This window comes from Lithobates pipiens, unplaced genomic scaffold (assembly GCF_037356315.1).
Source record: "Lithobates pipiens isolate NorthernLeopardFrog02 unplaced genomic scaffold, aLitPip1_a1.2 Scaffold_16, whole genome shotgun sequence".
Lineage (NCBI taxonomy): Eukaryota > Metazoa > Chordata > Amphibia > Anura > Ranidae > Lithobates > Lithobates pipiens.
This window is the reverse complement of record NW_027507748.1, coordinates 595,365,755-595,386,378: the sequence shown is the minus strand read 5'-3', so window position 1 is coordinate 595,386,378 and position 20,624 is coordinate 595,365,755. Positions and strand designations below refer to the sequence as shown.

At 42.2% G+C, this 20,624-nt stretch overlaps 1 protein-coding gene across 1 annotated transcript in view; it reads left to right on the top strand.

Moving 5' to 3' along the window:
• The window catches only part of LOC143983850 (hydroperoxide isomerase ALOXE3-like), a 170,432-nt gene that overhangs the window by 79,418 nt on the left and 70,390 nt on the right, over window positions 1–20,624 (top strand). Inside the window, exons 5-6 of the mRNA XM_077483950.1 lie at window positions 7,184–7,287; window positions 17,048–17,220. Coding sequence (XP_077340076.1) covers window positions 7,184–7,287; window positions 17,048–17,220 — 277 coding nt within the window. The remainder of the gene's footprint in view (window positions 1–7,183; window positions 7,288–17,047; window positions 17,221–20,624) is intronic.

The following is a 20,624-nucleotide window of genomic DNA, read 5'->3' as shown; positions in this document are numbered from 1 at the left end:
ACAGATTACCCGAGTACCTATCTCCAGCCCATCAGAGTAATCGAGTACCTATCTGCAGCCCATCAGAGTACCCAAGTACCTGTCTCTAGCTCATCAGAGTACACTAATACCTGTCTCCAGCCAAGAGTACCCAAGTACCTATTTCCAGCCCAGAGTACCTGAGTAACTATCTGCAGTGCATCAGAGTACCTGAGTACCTGTCTCCAGTCCATTAGAGTGCCCGAGTACCTATCTGGAGCCCATCAGAGTACCTGAGTACCTATCTGCAGCCCATCAGCGTACCTCAGCACCTATCTGCAGCCCATCAGATTACCCGAGTACCTAGCTGCAGCCCATGCCTCATAGAATATACGTTGGGGTGTTTGCTTTCCAAAATTGGGTAATTTTGTGGGTAATTCCACTGTCCTGGTGCTCCAGGACCTTTAAAAGTATAATAGGTAGGAATGAAATTAGATGTGTAATTTATGCTCCTAGAACACCTGATGTTGTTCCCTGCATGTTGGGCCTCTCTATGTGGCTAGGCTGTGTAAAACTCTCACACATGTTGTATCACCATACTCAGAATGAGCAGCAGAATGTATTTTTGGGTGTAATTTTTGATATGTACATGCTGTGTGCTAGAATTATCTTATGAATTGACAACTTTGTGTAAAAAAATTATAGTTTGTTTTCTTTCCACATTTTCCAAAAATTTGTGGAAACAAATGACATGTTCAAAAAGCTCATAATACCTCATAGAATATACGTTTCCAAAAGGGTCATTTGGGGCGTATTGTACTGTCCTGACATTTCAGGACAGGTGTGATCAATTTTCAATGATTGGCACCATAGCTTATAGACTCTATAACTTTCAAACAGACTAAATAATATCCAGTAATTTGGGTTATTTTTACCAAAAATATGTAGCAGCATACATTTTGGCCCAAATTTATGTTTTTGAACAAAAATTACTTATTTGCAAAATTTTATAATAGAAACTAAAAATAAATAGTTTTTTTCCCATATTTTTGCTCTTTTTTTCACTTATATCGCAAAAAAAAAATTAAAATAGGGGTGATTAAATACCACCAAAAGAAAGCTCTACTTTTAGGAAAAAAAATGATAAAAATGTTGTTTTGGTACAGTGCTGCATGACTGAGTAATTGTAATTCAAATCGTGAGAGAACTGAAAGCTGAAAATTGCTCTGGGCAGGAAGAGCATATAAGTGTTCCTCTCAAGACATTAACATAAATTGAGAGTAGTCAGAGAAGAAGAGAACCATTGAGTGCCTTTCATTCTATGCTCCTCTGCTTACAGTTTACACGTCAATGCTTTAACCACTTGCCGACCGGACGCCGTAGTTATACTGCGGCAGGGCATCTCTATTGTGCAAATTGCCATACCGGTATGGCAATTTGTGTAATAGATTCAGCAAGGCAGAACGGGGATCTGCTAATGTAAACAAAGCAGATCCCCATTCTGTCAGGGGAGTACAGTGTGATTGTCTATTCCTAGTGATTAGGAACAACGATCTCTCTGTACTCCCAGTCAGTCCACTCACCCCCACAGTTAGAAAGCACCTCCCTAGGACACACTTAACCTTTTGATCGCCCCTGGTGTTAACTCCTTCCCTGCCAGTGTCATTTATACAGTAAGTAGTGCCTTTTTATAGCACTGAACGCTGTATAAATGTCAGTTGTCCCAAAAAAGTGTCAAAAGTGTCCGATCTGTCCGCCACAATGTCGCAGTCCCGCTAAAAATCGCTGATCACCGCCATTACTAGTAAAAAAATCTAATAAAAATTCCTAAATGTATCCCCTATTTTATAGACGCTATAAATTTTGCACAAACCAATCAATACACGCTTATTGGGATTTTCTTTTATCAAAAATATGTAGAAGAATACATATTGGTCTAAACTGATGAAGAAATTTGTTTTTTTTTTTACATTTTTTGGGGGATATTTATTATAGCAAAAAGTAAAATATATTGTTTTTTTTTTTCACAATTTTTGTTTATAGCGCAAAAAATAAAAACTGCAGAGATGATCAAATACCACCAAAGAAAGCTCTATTTTTGAAGAAAAAGGGACATAAATTTTATTTGGGTAAAACGTTGCACGACCGTGCAATTGTCAGTTAAAGCGACGCAGTGCTGTATTGCAAAAAATGGCCTGGTGGTTAATAACAATTCAGGTCAACTATTTCTTCTGTGCTAGTGCATAGCATCCCCACTCACCTCACTTGATGATATTTAGATTCTACTCAATAGACAAACCCATGTGGTTAGTTTTTCTATTTTATTTTATTTTTTTTATATGATTTCTGGGCTGTCTACATCAAATGAGCTATTTAAGAGATATTTCTTTTTCGTTGGAAATATTTTAGTTTCAGTTACCTACAGGTATACTGTTCCAGATGTTTCTTTGACAATTTCTTCTGTTCGATGTTTTAAGTTTTTTTTTATATTTTCTTCTTACTGAATGTTATTTTTTTTAATGGGTACGTTTTTAGCTCTCATTACGAAACTTTGCAAATTTTCTATCAGTATCTTACATTATATCATATTCACATCTTCGTTATTGCTAGGCTCCTTATGACTCCCTCTCGGGTTGACAGTTATATAAATGAATAAAAGATGTATCGCACACAATGTTCAGGGCCTTAATTCACCTAACAAAAGGAAGAAGACTTTTCATCACTATAAATGGTTAGGTGATAAAATTATTATAATCCAAGAAACCCACTTTACTGACTCAGGACATCTCAAATACTTCCACAAGGCATAAAACCAATCATATTATACAATTGTCTCCTCCAAATATAGAGGGGTTGCTATCTTCATACACAACTTGTTTACATTTGAGGTCCAAGATGTATATCGTGAAAGTGAGAGCAGATTGTTAATACTTAAAGGCCGAATTCTAGGCCAAGTGCCTACAATAGCACATATTTATGCTCCAAATGAAGCTTCCTCTTTCTTTCATGCATTCCTTGACATTCTGGAAAAATATCATTCCCCTCACATTATACTAGGAGGGGAATTCAAAATGGTTGCTCAGTCACTATTAGACATAAGCAACCCTTCCTCCTTATCTAAGACATTCCCTAATTTTCTTTCTAAAAAAAATACAGGATCTGCAATTAACAGACACTTGGAGAGCCCTGAACATTGGCACTAGAGAATATACCTTTTACTCCAATCCTCATAATACTTCAGCCAGGTTTGGTTATATTTTTTGCTCTCAATTTATTTGGCCAATTCTATATCCTCAGATATCTACAGTTGTGTTTGGTCAGATCCCCATATCATGTCTTATGTTTAAAAAATTCAAAGGTTTATCTCCTACACCGGGGATTTCCTAACTATGGCCCTCCAGCTGTTGAGGAACTACAGATCCCATGAGGCATTGTAAAACTCTGGCATTCATAGACATGACTATGACATAGACATGATGGGAATTGTAGTTCCTGAGCAACTGGAGGACCGTAGTTTGAAGACCCCTGCCCTACACGATATTTAAGGAGATTGAATGAATCTCTACTTTCGGATCCCATTGTAGAGCGAGAAATCTCAAAAACACTTGAACAATACTTTTTCTTAAACCCAATTCAGGATACCTCGATTTCAACAACATGGGTAGCGCACAAAGCTTACAGGAGAGGAAAACTAATAGGTTTAAATCCATCCAGAAACAAAGAGTGCACTAAAAGGATCAAATCTCTCACAAGAGACCTAGATACACTTTACAAAATCCCACAGAATGTTAATAATCATGAAACCAGACTCATTATTGATCAAAAAAGGACAGAATTGAATATTATTCTTTCTGCTAATACAGAAAAAAGCATTATTATACTCTAAGGCAAAATTTCTACTTTATGGTAACACAGCTTCCACAATGTAAAAAAAAATAATATAAACAAATCAGTGTTATACATTTTTTTGACAACTAAACCTTAATACCACTCATATTTTATAGTAATGAGTAAATATACATCCCAACCAATTTATTATATTGTAGCTAATATCTTTCAACTAAAAATTATAAATTATATATCACATACATTTACATATAGCTACTCCATCCGACAGCCCCTATAAGGCGGAGCAAATACATGCAAATATTTTTACTATAAACTAGTCAATCATTTAATAAAAACTGTTGAAAAAGAGACATAGCTTCATATTGAAAAAAGCTACCTAATAATCTTTAACTGTTAATAATATAACAATTAATGTCCCATTCAACGTTAAGTTCTAAAGGACTATAAGATTGGAGGGTAAATATCCATCGGGTTTCCCTCCATGAGATATGTCTCTTAAGATCACTTCCCCTCCAATTTAGAGAGTATTATTCTATGGTAATAACTTTTATTAGGGAAGGATTCCTTCTATGACATTCCCGAAAGTGTCTAGATACACTATGACCAATAAATCCTTTCCGGATTTTAGCCAATTGTTTACCAATTCTGACATTTAGTGCCTGTGTGGTTCTTCCAACATATTGGAGACCACACGGGCAAATCAGAAGATAAATAACCCCCACCGTCCTGGGGGTGATAAAGTCTCAGATTCCCAAACATACCAATCCTAAGAAGAGTGTGATTATTAGCAGTTGGTGCTAAAGAGTATTACACTTATAGATATTGTAGCACCAAGTGAGGGTTTTTTCCCCATGTAAAAAGTGTAAACTATGTAGAACATCTAAAACCATTAGGACTTCTACTTTCTCTTTGAACGCAACGTCGAATGTGTCCGAGATTGAAGACGTTATCACCTGCAGGACAGTGGGGGTTATTTATCTTTTGATTCGGCAATTTGTATGACACCAGGAGAACCTATATAAATTTATACTTCTGGTGTCCCTCCTGCCTAATTTAGCATAAAGTACGTGGTGAGTAACGTCTCAGGACTATCTCCGTTCCCAGTCGATGCTTCTTACAGGGAAACGCGTCAGGTGGAGAGACTGTCAGTGATATCACCACACACCAGCCTGCAGTGTGTATTCCGCGACTGGATTTATATGGATTTCTTTGTTTTTTCATGAATGTGCTATAAATGGGAATAAACAACCACGTTTTACTGCACCATGAAGTTTGTTATTCTTTGAACCTTACAATGTTGGAGAGTCGGTGAGCAGATTTATTGAATGAATGCTTGGAATATCATTATTTGATTCTGCCTTTGGTGGGAGGAAAGTCTAACATTGGAGCTGACAGAGTGGAAATACCGCAGGCGGTGCCTTGATAATCAAGCGTGTTTGATCCCAATAATTTGGGATCCATGGTGTCTGGTAAGAGGCCAATTGGTTTTACTTTTTCCATGTGATTTAAAGAATATGCTGAATATGGTGAATATCCATGCTCTGCACTGGAATTATATATGGACACTCCAATTAAATTCATGCTAATTTTTCATGTGGACTTTGATTGAATTTTATTCACTGGGTATTTTAATTATATTTTTTCACTGACTTGTAGTTTTATATGTAGTCAGGATTGCGCAATTTCTATATTCTTCAAAGTCATACATATGATCTATATTTCTTACAATGGTTGCTTCATATGTTTCATGTAAAACAACAATGCATTTTCAATAAAAAGTTTGTAATGAAAAAATATTACATATTACAGTGCTAACTGCTTGCACATAAGTTTACTTTTTTGATACAACAAGATAGCACACAGTTTTTTTAGTTTTTTTCATATGGCATGCTCATTTTATGGCTTATAGAGCTGGTCAAATTTTTTCAGCCTAATTAAAAAAAAAAATGGCAGTCTTTTTTTTTATTATTTTTTTTATTATGTTTTATACAATACATATTATAACAAGCCACACAATGTGGCTGGTGGGCCACAAACTTGCCAGTACACTACAGAAAAACAATACAACATAAAAGTTATCACAGAAACTTGTGGCACGCCCCCCCCCCCCCCCCTTAACTTTGCCCTTTTGCAGTCTTTTTAAACAATGGGCGTGAAAAGATGCAAGTTTCTTTAAAAACACTTAGAGGTCTGTTTATAAATGTCTTCACCCAAGATTCACACAGTTTTACCTGATGTACATTTGGATGCTAGAGCATAAATTCTTTAGCAAATCACCCTTGATAAATTCTCCACATATTCACTATAGTCTGAGTGAAAATGTGTTAAGAACCCTTGTATATTATATTTGTTGAGAGATTGGCATTCATCATAATGAATTAGATTTGAATAATTGATTAATTTCATCCACTCCTCCAATGCTTATATAGTTAGTAAGGTTGAATAAAGACCCCAGCCCAACCAGTTCAACCTAAGTGAGTGTCTACAATTGTCCGTATCCCTGTACATTGTACATCACACACTCACATTGGTCCCTACCCTCAAGGAGCCCACAATCCAAGGTCCCCATTCATATACTAGGGCTAATTTTGGACAGAAGCCAATTAACCTACCTGCATGTCTTTGGAGTGTGGGAGGAAACCCACACAGGCACAGGACGAACATGCAAACTCCAGACAGGTAGTGTCATGGTTGGGATTTGAACCAGTGACACTTTTTACTGCTAGGTGAGAGTGCTAACCACTAACCACTACACCACTGTGCTGCCCTTATGAATGACTTTATGCAACACTAACACTACTAACACTACTAACACCACACCAACCACCACACCAACCTTACCAGTGATTAAATCCTACCTATCAACAGCAGAAGCTGTGGGAGTACTGCCCGCACCCACCAATGCATGGTTAGGAGGACTAGCAAGAGATAGGCGGATTTCCATTGTGTAATAACTGGTACCATGACTGGTAGTCCCAGGGAATTTTATATATATAATGTCTTCATAGTAATCAACAATAGTTAACATATTTTACAAAATAGTTATTTTGGAGTGCACGTGTGTCAAAAAATATGTTTACTATACCATCTAGTGTTCTTCGCTGAGAAATTTTAGGGTCATAACCAGACAATCTTTTTGCCCAAGACAAGGTTTCATCTGAACTTTCCTGGTGTCTAAGCCTCAGTATGGCTGTTACCTGGCATGTCTGGTTTATTAGCTGTAGTCCATGGTCTAGTAGTTCTGATCCTTCAAATAAAAGATCTGCAGGGAGAGGCTGGGCATTGTGTGGAATTTACTGGGTACATACTTCTGTGTACCAGCATTATCCACCCATAACAGGCATTAATAGTCATTGTTTATGTTCTCTTCTCTTAGTGGCTTAGAAGCAAAGCTGAATGGATTTTCCTTCAACACTGATTCATGGCATATCCTGGAAGACATCAAATTAGTGTCCTCCCTACGAAAATCACAATATTCAGGTGTGTAAAATTTGCTTCTGAATCTCTGGTATACTCTTCGAAAGTGAACTCAGTAATTCAAACGTAGTCTGTAAAAACATATCCCTGAACTAAACTTTAATTTTTCTTGTTGGGGGCAAAGCAACAAGTTCACTCATCCTCCCCTACAAATTTACATTCGCTCCCTCTAACAACCCTTTTTAGCAAACAGGAGCAAAGAGAGTTAGCCCTGCAGAAAGCTTGCTATTGATAGCAGGAGGAATCCTCCCCAACCAGGACATTTTATTCCGACAGGAGGACTCTCTGCTGTCAGAATACACTGATCAGCAACTGCAGCTGCTGATTGACAAAAGTTTTCCAACATTCACATTCAACAGAAGTCAATCCAACAATTAACAGCCTGTCCTTGCTGAACTGACCATTTGGGGCAAGGGGAATGAGTTATATGCTACCGCATTCTCAGGCCGCGTACACACGCACGGACTGTTCGCCCAACCTTGTTCGTCAAACAGTTTCGGCAAACAGTCCGCTCAAAATTAGCATGGACGGACATGGCCACACACGACGAACGAACAGTTTGCTGAAACCGTGCGCGATGACGTGAACGGCACGTACGACGGGACGAAAAATACGACGTCCTATACACTGCATTATAACTTTCGGCGTGAAAATCCTTTCTGAGCATGCGCGCAACTTTGTTTGACGAACAAGCCTACACACGAGCGGACTGTTCGCTGAAACAAGGTTTCAGCGGACAGTTTTTCGGAAATTCCGTAAAACCTTGTTCGTCAAACTGTCCGCTGAAACTGTCCGCTGAAAGCCCACACACGAGCGGACTGTCCGCCCAAACACTGTTCAGCGGACAAAGTTGGGCGAACAGTCCGCCCGTGTGTACGCGGCCTCAGAGTTGACAGATATTTACACCTGGGGCAGATTCACTTAGGGCATATCTAAACCCAAAAACCAAAAAGTAATATATTGCATCGTCTCTGTTTTTAGATATGGTGGTTGAATGCGTTTTCTTTTTTCAAGCTTTTGCCTATTTGCTTGCAAGCTAATCAAAGCAGCCTACAGCCTACAAGAGAACAAAATACAATGTTTTTCTAATGGATCTGTAGGTAGGTGCCTACAGGAGGGTTAACATGAGAGTTTACATGTCTTCCCGTGTCTTCCCGTCTCGTCTTTCCTGTCTGGGCTCATACCCTCATGTTAATTGAATCAGCCAGATACAAAATGTTACAATATCTCGATGTTGCATCATGTTCTCAGGTTGACCTGTTAGCTGGAGGTAGCCAGGATGTAAGGTTTTCCTGACATTTTCAGCTAGGTTTCCCCCCCTACAAGTCAAATAGTGTAAAGGGGGCTGACTCCAAGCCCCTAGGAGAATGTAATATGTTACTCTGCTGGGGTGATCACCCCCTTTGGGAGGGTGATGGGAACCCAATCAAGGTACCTGATGAGGGTCCTGAGTCTGGAGACCCTCATGGACTTTTGCTGTTAATCATGGCCAATCATCACCTCTAAGGGACTTGCACTACCTCTTGTGGATTATTGCCTAAATGGACTCTTCCCTTTAAAGGGATTGCTTTGTGGACACTCTCCTGCCGAAGGCACACACAGTTTATGGAGCTCTAGACGAGCTTTATTTAGGAACTATGTTGAGAATGACTTTTGAGAACTGTACTCTCTCAGTAAAGGATACCATTTGTTTATTTGCTTTGCCTTGTCTGTCTGAAGTCTCTTAAAGCATGCACAGCATATCAGAAGAACAGCAGTTGCTACACACAAGGGGACTGAGTTATAGGAAGATACAGTACATGGGTCTAACATACCCATACATGGCCTCAGCAACATTGGGAGGCGAATATATGCACCGAAACAATGGGGGTGCTCCTGTGCCATCATTAGAGGGTGCAACCCTAAATTCTGTCAAAATGTCCTGCCTTTGAAGTAGGCTTTGTAATAGATCCTGGCCTGAGGCACCGGACACACTGCCAGATAGATGGTCAGGATGCCCTTTGGGCTGTATGTGGTACCTACAACTGTCATTCCACTTTTTGCCATGGGCTTGTTGTCTAGCATGCTATACTTCCTTGTTTCAGATGTCACTATTTGTTGGAGATCCTTGCCATCTGGGTGCCAATTGCTTCCCTATAGTTGCTCTTATGGATTGTAGCTGCCAAATAATGACTATCAAGGATGTCATTGCTGCGTCCCCTAAAGAGGCTGGTGTGGTCTTTGATTCACTGAGGGCGGTTTGGGTAGAGTCAGCTCCATGTGGAGCCTCCCAAAAGCTTCTACCTCCACGATGGATCATTTGGTGCTTTCCCTGGAGCAGCTGAATAGTCCTTTCCCTGCCCTCACCGAGGAGGAAATGGATCCATCCCACGGGTGCTTAACTTCTTCATATTCTGGAAATATCAGATGAGTTGTCCCCTCTTCAGGAAGATAAGTCAGGTGGTGCTGTTACTACTGGTGTGCCTTGTCTTACCACTCGTCTTCCTCTGTGGAGAGTGCTTAAGGCAGAGATCACCTCCATCCATTCTCCGCTTGCCACACATCAGATGCCTGACCTATGGTGTAGCCAGGTTTGTATATGTCTTGTAGGAAACCCAGTATTATGGTGTCTGTATGTGAGCCCTGGATGCCTCTGGAGATCGGTACAGCCTCAGTGGTACTGGTCTCTAAATGCTGCACACCTATGAGTGGTGTCCTTTAATAGAAAGAAGAGTCAAGTGTAAAAGCAACAGAGCAAGAAAGTTACAGTAATTGGGCAAGTGCAACCTGCTTCTAAGTTGGAGTGCTGCCTTAATATTGATTTCACAAGAAAGTGTCTCTGGGCCTGTGCTACAGGCATTAGCGGGTGCAGTTCTGCAGTGTCCCCACTAGGGTGCCTTAAGCCCCGCCAACAGACCTGTTATATAATTCAAGTCAACAGTAGAAGCTGACTGCATTACTACAAGCCATTCTGATTTCTGCTTATGATACCCATAGCTCCAACTGTCCCTAATATCAAGGGACTTGTCCCTCTTTCCTCCTCATTTGTCCCTCACTTTGGGCTGATCTATATAGTTGTATATAAAATGCTGTACTTATCTATCAAAAAGTGTTTCCCAGTGCTAAACCTTTCATCCAATTTCTAAATTGCTGCATTTGTAAATTCCAAAAGCCAATATAAAAGAATAGTAGTGGTAAAAAAAGCACTTGTGGGCTTAACCAATAATTTTTTTGTACAATTCTCCTTTTACCACTTCAGTACAGGGCACTGCCCAGACCAATTTTCAGCTTTTGGTGCTTTCACACTTTGAATGACAATTATTCAGTCATGCTACACTATAGCCAAACACAATTTTTAAATTTTTTCTCACAAATAGAGCTTTCTTTTGGTGGTATTTAATCACCGCTGGGATTTTTTTTTTTTGCGATATAACCAAAAAATGAGCAAACATTTTGAAAAAAAAAACACTTTTTTAACATTTCTATTGCAAATAAGTAATTTTTCTTTAAAAATCTGGGACAAAATGTATGCCGCTATATATCTTTGGCAAAAATAACCCAAATTAGTGGATATTAGTCTGTGCAAAAGTTATATAGTCTACAAGCTATGGTGCCAAAAATTGATTACACCTGATGTACTGACAGCCTCATCTCATTTCTTGAGACACTAACATGCCAGGTCAGTACAAATACCCCCCAAATTACCCCCTTTTTTTTACACAAAATTGTCATATTAACAAATTATTTCTCTCACACAGCACATGCATACTTACAATTACTTCCCAAAATACATTCTACTACTCCTCCTGAGTATAGTGATACCACAGGTGTGAGACTTTTACACAGCCTGGCCACATATAGAGGCCCAACTTCAAAGTAGCACCTCCAGGCGTTCTAGGAGCATAAATTACACATCTAATTTCATGACAACCTATCACACTTTTGAAGGGCCCTGGAGCACCAAGACAATGGAAACGCCCATAAAATGACCCCATTTTGGAAAGCAAACATCCCAACGTATATATTCTATGAGGCATTGTGAGTCTTTTGAACTGGTTATTTTTTTTCCACACGTTTTCGGAAAACATCGAAAGAAAATTAAAACTTTTACACAAAGCTGTTCATTTTTTAAGACATTTCTAACGCACAGCATGTATATACCAAAAATGATACCACAAAATACATTCTGCTACTCCTCCTGAGTATGGTAATACCACATGTATGAGACTTTTACACAGCCTGGCCACATACAGAGGCCCAACATTCAAGTAGCACCTCCCAGGCATTCTAGGAGCATAAATTACACATATAATTTCATTCCTACCTATCACAATTTTGAAGGCCCTGGAGCACCAGGACAGTAGACTTACCCAAAACATTACCCAATTTTGGAAAGCAAACACCTCAAGGTATATTCTATGAGGCATTATGAGGCTTCTGAACATGTAATTTTTTCCACAAGTTTTTGGAAAATGTGTAAAAAAAAATGAAATTGTATTTTTTTTTTTACACAAAAGTTGTCAATTTATAAGATATTTCTAACACATAGCATGTATATAGCAAAAATGACACCCCAAAATACATTCTGCTACCCCTCCTGAGTATGGCAATTCTATATGTGTGGGACTTTTACATAGCCAAGCTACATAGATAGGCTCAACATCCACACACAAAGCTGAGGAACTGATACATTTCTCATCAGTGGCAACTCTAGGAATAATATATAGGGGGCACATACGATACCACAGTCAAAATGGGGGGGGGGGGCACTAATAATTTTTACCACTAAAATCATACAATTGAAAAACACAAAATAAGTATATATAAATAAGATTATAAAATATGAGAGTAATGCAGTATGCAATAGTACCTATTGTAGTAACCTAACACTTAAAAGACAAGTTTTCAAGAGTTTCTCTTTCTTCCTCAGGTATCGCTTCAGCAGTGAGAAAGAGGAAAACTCTCAAAAGCTTTTCTTTATAGTTTAACTACCTCCCAACCGCCGTATAGTAAAATGACGGCGGGCGGGATCTCCTCACGTTCTGGGGCATATGATGTCCCCAAGTGTCACTGCTCTTGCGTGCCCGCTGGGGTGTGCAGCTCGACAAACGCTGTCGTGCTGTGTCCCTAGGACACAAAGTGACCCCAGTCTTGGAAAAGAGCTGATGACGTGGCTCTTTACTCATGTGATTGGCTGTGTCATTTAGTGTCCATATTATTCATTACTCAGTAGCTACTGTGCAATAGATCTCAAAGACACCAATGTGATATATCAACATAAATGTCCAAAAACAAATAAAAAAAAAAGTTTACAAACAGTTTCTCAAAAAAGACAAACAGATGAGTAAAAGTGCACCGTTCCCAGTTTTCCTTAATAATGACATCCAATAAAGTGCTTCTGTGTTCCATCAGTGCTCAAAAATAGAAATAGTGGCCTCTTACTATCTCCAGATTATAAGAGATCATGAACAGCCTGAGTTACAGAGCTTCCTTCAACCTCCCAGGTTCAGCTGTACATTGGGACTGTGTGGAAGTGGATCATATGTTCACGAATAGATGCCTCAATCTCCACACCAGATCTCGTTGTGAGCCTCGAGACAGCTATTCTTAGTATTGAGCCCTATAAAAAGAAGGAAGACTAATCGTGCATTATGTTAAAAAAAATGTATTTAATAAAATATATGCACTTACAGCAATTAGATAAAAAATGAGCAGTAGAAAGAGGGGTCCGACTGCGGCTTACACCGCCAAGTACGGAACACAGTATTGTCTCAGCTTCTATCTCCTTCCGATGCATTTCCCCATATAAAGCTACAACTGGGATTGGTGAGCTTCAGAAAGGAATGCAAAGAGCATTTAATTAAACTTGGAGTTTGCTTCAAATGCTGTGCTTCCACAGAACACCATTGTGTATACCTCAAGGGTCAACCTGAAAAATATGTAAGACTGTATATTATTCTAGATGATAAGAGTAAAAGATCTCTTGCAAGATCAAAGCTGTTTGACCTGGTAAACATAATAGGAGATGCCTTACCACATACCCTGGGTATCTGTGGTATCACAGAAGTTTCAGGCAGGAGAGCCACTGGTCTTTTAGTAGCTCCTCTGAATAACAGTATATAAATACCATTGGCCACTCTCATTGAGTGCCGTCGGATTCCAGCCAAGAGAGAGGAGACCCTATTCCAGCAGCCACCTCTCATCACTCTCACTTAAGAGGCATAGGTGACAACATACCAGCTCTTGACAAAAATGCTGAAATGCTGTCCTCTTTATCATCCTATTGTACATGTTCTACGTCACCGCATTTTGAATGATCGGATTATCCGACAACTTTGTGCGACCGTGTGTATGTAACACAAGTTTTGGCCAAAATCCATCAGAAAAAATCAGACTGTCCGACCGTGTGTTTAGGGCATAAGGGTACACAAGCCTCGGCAACAAATCGGTGGGCCACATGACGTACCATATGACCTATGCCTGGACCAAGGCTGGGTCATCATAGGCAACATCTGTCTGGGTAATGTCAGGATGTCTTCAACTGACTCTATACAGAATTAATTTTCAAAAGATCATTCTAAACCTATACAAACTTATGGGGAAGAAGAAGAATGTTGGTACCTCCCATGGTTTGGTGTGTACCATCCTCGCAGGCCAGATCGGATCATGGTGGTCTTCGAATCTAGGTCTCAATATGAAAGGTTTCCCTCAATGATGTCCTTCTTACCGGATCTAATCTGAAAAACAATCTTATAGGAGTTTTGCTCTGCTTCAGACAAGAACCAATTGCTATTATTACTGACATTCTGCAAATGTTCCACAGTTTCATTATTCGAGAAGACAACAGAAACATCCTCAGATTTTTATGGTATCTCAACAATGAGTTCACACCGATTCTGCATTTGAACTGGTTAATCTTGAGTCAGATAGGAAATCAGAGCTAATATCGTGAAACAACACCTCTGTGAGGTCAAAGATGAGACGAGTTCTCACCATTTTAAATGCTTTTTGAAGTGGTATTTTGTAGTACAAGCTATTCCATGACTTACTGTATCTATGTTGCTGACTTCCCCTCTGAAGAACTTGATTCAAATGGAGGTATGAAGGACTGGTGCATTTTGCTGCCTTCCCCTCTGAAAATACACTCAAACTGTCTTCTGTGCCATCTTTCAGACACCTGTAATGACTTTACAAGTTTTACAGTATGTAAATGTTTGCTTTATTCTTCTATGTTTCCCCTTTTCATCTCTTTTAGGTGTTCCTGGAAAAGAGTTTTCACTTGCAGTGCTTGAATTTTACTCTCAATTGTTTATTATTTGAAACCTTAGATTTTTATGGGCAGTGTCAATTTACATATGCATTGTCTGTTTGCCTTTAATAATTTTGTCCCTACACCACTCTGTATCTGATGCTCATCTTTGAAGATCTGCACAAGTTTTCAATTAAAGCTTTCTATTATTTGCAAGATCAGTTATTATGGATCAGTTATAGAGGTCACACGTTCAGTCCTTAGGTTGTGGAAACAGAACAGATATCTAATACGTCTGGGTGTGTTAGCCAACTTTAAAGTGGATCTAATAGTTAAATATATAATACTGCGAACAGGCAGGCCTTTTATTTTCGGAAGAGACATGCAATATCTCTTCAGTGATAAAATACATTAACTACCTGTTTACAATCCTCTGTAGAATTTACACTAAGCTGCAAATGCGTAGCTCAGTTTGAATTCCTGCACAGTATCTGTGTGCCAGGATAATTGCATTTCTGTGCATGCACAGGAGTGACATCAGCTCGCAACAGCCAATCAAGATGGTTGTAGACTGGCATTTAGCAGAAGCCAGGGAGAAGATGTCTGCGCCAACGAGAGACCTCACAGGTGTAGGACCACTAGTGAGAATTCTACTTTTAGGCCGCGTACACACGCGCGGACTGTTTGCCCAACCTTGTTCGTCAAACAGTTTCGGCAAACAGTCCGCTCAAAATTTGCATGAGCGGACTTGCCCACACACGAGCGGACTGTTTCAACGAACTGTTTGCCAAACAGTCCGCTCAACTTTTGAAATGAACGGACTCGCCCACGTAAGGCGGAGGCAAATCCGCCCATTTCGAGCGCGTGTACAGGTAGGCGGGGCCCGCGAAGGAGACGTCGCGGGCTCCGCCGCCTGGAATGGGCTTAAAGGGGAACCCCAACGCCGAAAAAAATCGGCGTGGGGGTTCCCCCAAAGTCCACACCAGACCCTTGTCCGAGCACGCTACCCGTCCGGCCAGGAAAGGGGGGCGAGCGAGCGCGCCCCCCCTTCTGAGCCGTACCAGGCCGCGTGCCCTCAACATGGGGGGTGCCTTGGGGAAGGGGCGGCCGCGCGGCCCCCCCACCCCAAAGCACCTTGTCCCCATGTTGATGAGGACAAGGGCCTCTTCCCGACAACCCTGGCCGTTGGTTGTCGGGGTCTGCGGGCGGGGGGCTTATCGGAATCCGGGAGCCCCCTTTAAGAAGGGGGCCCCCGGATACCGGCCCCCCACCCTATGTGAATGAGTATGGGGTACAATGTACCCCTACCCATTCACCTGTGAAATAAAGTACAAAAAAAAACACAACACAGGGGAAAAAATATTTTATTGCACAGCTCCGGGGGTCTTCCGTCTTCGGGGGTCTTCTCGCCGGACTCCTCCGCTATGTGTGTGTAGCTCTTTTACTAGCGGAGGAGTCCGGCTTTCTTCCTCCCCGCCGCCGGCCTCTTCTCCCGACTTCGGGGGTCTTGTCCCCCTCTTCGGTTCTTCTGCCGGGCCACCGCGCCTTCTTGTAGCTCTTTTACAGGCGGTGGCCCGGTCTTCTGTCGCCGCTGCCTTCCGTTCTTCTGTCGCCGCCTTCGGTTCTTCTGCCGGGCCACCGCGCCTTCTTGTAGCTCTTTTACAGGCGGTGGCCCGGTCTTCTGTCGCCGCTGTCGTCGCCGCCGCCGCCGCCGCCTTCCGTTCTTGTTCTTCTTCTTGTTCTTCTGCTTCTTCTCCTGGAGATGTTGACTCGACGAGCTCTCCGGCCGGAATGCCAGAGCCGCGCTGTGCGGTCACTTATATAGTGACAATGGGGCGGTGTCACATGGTATATGTCACATGGGTTGGTCAACGGCCAGGGTTGTCGGGAAGAGGCCCTTGTCCTCATCAACATGGGGACAAGGTGCTTTGGGGTGGGGGGGCCGCGCGGCCCCCCCTTCCCCAAGGCACCCCCCCATGTTGAGGGCACGCGGCCTGGTACGGCTCAGGAGGGGGGGCGCGCTCGCTCGCCCCCCTTTCCTGGCCGGCCGGGTAGCGTGCTCGGACAAGGGTCTGGTGTGGACTTTGGGGGAACCCCCACGCCGATTTTTTTCGGCGTTGGGGTTCCCCTTTAAGCCCATTCCAGGCGGCGGAGCCCGCGACGTCTCCTTCGCGGGCCCCGCCTACCTGTACACGCGCTCGAAATGGGCGGACTTTCCGAGCGGGAACAGTCCGCTCATTTCGAAAGTACAGCGGACAGGCCCACACACGGGCGGACTGTTCGCTCAAACACAGTTTCAGCGGACAGTTTTTCGGAATTTCCGAAAGACTTTGTCCGTCCAACTGTCCGCTGAAACTGTCCGCTGAAAGCCCACACACGAGCGGACTGTCCGCCCAAACACTGTTCAGCGGACAAGGTTGGGCGAACAGTCCGCCCGTGTGTACGCGGCCTAAGCCCCTTGTATACTTGATCATCCCCTCTGTAGCTACTTCTTTAATAAAGCATATCTTCATTTTTTAAATTCTTGTATTTCAGATATAGTGAGTAAGATATGGAAGGAGGATACTTTCTTTGGAAGCCAATATCTGAATGGAATTAACCCCACACTGATCAAGAAATGTGTTAAAGTTCCAGGGAACTTCCCAGTTACTGACCACATGGTGGCTCCATCCCTGGGGGCTTACACAAATCTACAGAAAGAACTCCAGGTGAAGTTATTATCTGTTGTGGAGATATGGATCTTTATTGTACAATCCAACTCCAAAAAAGTTGGGAAGCCTTGTAACATCTACATAAAAACAGATTGCAATGATTTTCAAATCTCATAAACCCATATTTTAATCACAATAGAAAATATAAAATGCATCAAAAGTTTAAACTGAGAAAATGTAAAATTTTAAGTAAAAAATAAGGTAATTTTGAAGTTGATGGCAGCAAAACATCTCAAAAAAGTTAGAACAGGGCATCAAAAAGGGATACTAAGAAGGAAGAGCTGGAAGAACATGTTGCAACTAATTACTGTATTTTTCTCTCTCGCTCTGTAAAACGCACTTTTTCCCCCCAAAAAATGGGGGAAAATGTCTCTGCGTCTTATGGAGCGAATACTGACCAGGCCAAATACCCCCCCCCCGCCGCCACTGCCACCATGTCCGAATATCGGGCCAGCCATCTCCCGTGAGTGCCGGTGATCTCCTGGCTGAACTTCTCATTCACAGAAGACAGAGCATTGAGTACGGCCACGTGACAGGCAGATGTGATGACATCCTCGCCAGTCACCAAGCACAGATAAGGCTGCATTACATGGGACAGATCTTGCTGCAGTACATGGGACAGGTCTGGCTGCAGTATATGAGACAGGTCTGGCTGCATTACATGAAACAGGTCTGGCTGCATTACATGGGACAGGTCTGGCTGCAGTACATGGGACAGGTCTGGCTGCAGTACATGGGACAGGTCTGGCTGCAGTACATGGGACAGGTCTGGCTGCAGTACATGGGATAGGTCTGACTGAATTTCATGGAACTGGTAAGGCTTCATTTAATGGCACTGGTAAGGCTGCATTTCATGGGCACTGGTAAATATTTTAGTACACAATTTGGTTCAGAATAGTTGTTTTTCTTGTTTTCCTCCTCTAAAACATAGGTGCATCTTATGGTCAGGTGTGTCTTATGGAGCAAAGAATATGGTAGGTTAATTGGCAATAGGTCAGTAACATGATTGGTTATAAAAAGAGCATCTTAGAGAGTCAGAGTGTCTCAGAAATAAAGATGGGCAGAGGTTCACCAATCTGTGAAAAGCTGCACCTAAAAATTGTCAAACAATTTCAGAATAATGTTCCTCAACTTCATCGTTAGGGCAGATAATGGTGTCAGTCAGTAGAGCAGTAGACAGTGCCAGTAGGGGAGGTGGACTTTGTTAGTTGGGCAGAGGACAGTGTCAGTAGAGCAGAGGTTGGTGTCTGTAGAGCAGTGGACAGTGTCAGTATTGTATAGTGATTTTTTATTTTATTTTTTTATTACAATTGTATTTTAGCTTTTTTACAATTGTATTGTATTATTTTTTACAATTTTATTTTTTTATTATTTTTGTATAATTTTTTTTTTAACAGCCTTGTTGGGCTGATTGAGGACACGGTCCTCAACATCCACCTCTGCAGCCTAAGCTATACAGAATGAATGAACAGGAAGAGCTCTGCACTGCACTCTCCCTGGTCATTCACAAACATACATAGTAAAAACAAATTACTATGCTTCAGTTATGAAAGAACACAGTGAGTGATCGGTACCGATTACCTACGGTGTTCATTCAGTAAAGGAAGGGGCTGAAAGGGGATAACTATGATGTTACCTGCCCTCTTCCTGATGTCAGACATAGGCGATAACTATGGTCTTACCCTCCTCTTCCTGATGGCAAATATAGAGGATAACTATAGTGTCATGCAGAGACAGATCTGAGGCGGGGGTGTGCGTAATGTCACTCATTCTTGCTCCTTTCATTTCCAGGTGGAGGTGAATTACTAGGACAGTCAGAGAATTTTATTGTCTGAGTGCAGCCACCTGATGAATTCAGCAAAATGTATTGGAACTGATCCCCAGTATTTCAGCTGCTGCAGGAGGATTGTATCTAGTAAATGATACTAGATACTCCTCCTGTCTAGGTCCCGGGGGTCAGCAAGGAAGGGACAAGAGCTACATGTCACTTGTCCATGATTGACGATCTGCTGACTCCTGCTTTACAGGCTCCTAAGAAAAAATCAAAATAAAAGCATATTCTTTTACCTGCAAAAAAATGTGCATTTGTTTTTTTGTTTTTTTAAAGTGAACTTATTCTTATTCAATAGATGCAGACAGCTGGGCTCGGGAGCAAGCATGCACGAGTGCCCCCATAGAAAGTATCTTTCTATGGGGCACTTGGCGCAGGGCAGGAGCCAGGAACACTGGTAGAAGACCTGAGAAGAAGAGGTTCAGGGCTGCTCTGAGCAATTCCACTGTACATTGCAATAGTCTGTTGCAAAGTGGAAACTGTTGGGGCGTGGCTTAGCGGCGGATGTAGGAAGACATGCTTACCTTGAGCTCCGCCGGCCATCCGTGATTCCATCCTTCCAGTCTGCCCTGAAACGCCGTTTTCGGGGCCCCTACCTCCTGCCAAGCTAGGTGAAGCAGCCCGGACCACCGCGGTACATCCCGGGACCCTCGCTGTGATGTCCAGACGCCATACCGGAGGGAAGGGGCTGACGGACCCCCCAGGCCAAGATGGCGCCGGCGCGCGGCGCGCAGCCAAAGACCAATACAAGGAAGCAGCACAGAAGCTCCTCTATGGCGGTAAATCATACAAGGATGCCCTGGCGGGCCAGCCCTCTCCTCAAGCTACCCCTGGAGGCTCTCCCGAGGCAGATGACACAGTTCCCTTGGAGGATGAGGATGGATTGTCTGCAGCATGGCAAACAGTGAGTACACCCAGGGACAGTGTTAGGCCTGAAACACAGACCATCCCCTCCCCAGCGCTGGAAAATGAGCCTACACTAAGGGACATATTCACTGCTGTCACCTCCTGTAATCACTCTATTGCAGCCCTCTCTGAGGACATTAAAGGGGTTAAAGCTGAAATAACGTTTGTCCGCCATGACATGCAAAAGCTCAGGGAGAGAACGGCTGCATTGGAAGGCAGACTGAGCACAGTAGAGGATAACCTGGCCCCCATGCAAAGGGATCTAAAATATAATTGCCATCTTACTGAACAGCACGCTATGCGACTTGATGAGATGGAAAATCGCATGAGACGCAATAATATTTGCGCTGTGGGGATTCCGGAACGTGTTGAGGGTAAAAACCCGGTAGACTTTATTGAAAATTGGTTGCTTGCCACCTTTGGTAAAGAAGCCTTGTCACCGCTTTTTGCAGTGGAACGTGCCCACCGGGTGCCGTCTCGCCCCCTACCTCCGGGCAATCGTCCCAGGCTCTTCTTGTTTAAACTCCTCAACTATAAAGACAGAGACACCATTCTTTCTAAAGCGCGGGGGTTGTCGGACAAGATGGAGATTGAGAATTCCAGGATTTCACCATTTCCGGATTTTTCAGCAGAGCTCCAGAAAAAGCGTGCAACATTTCTTGAA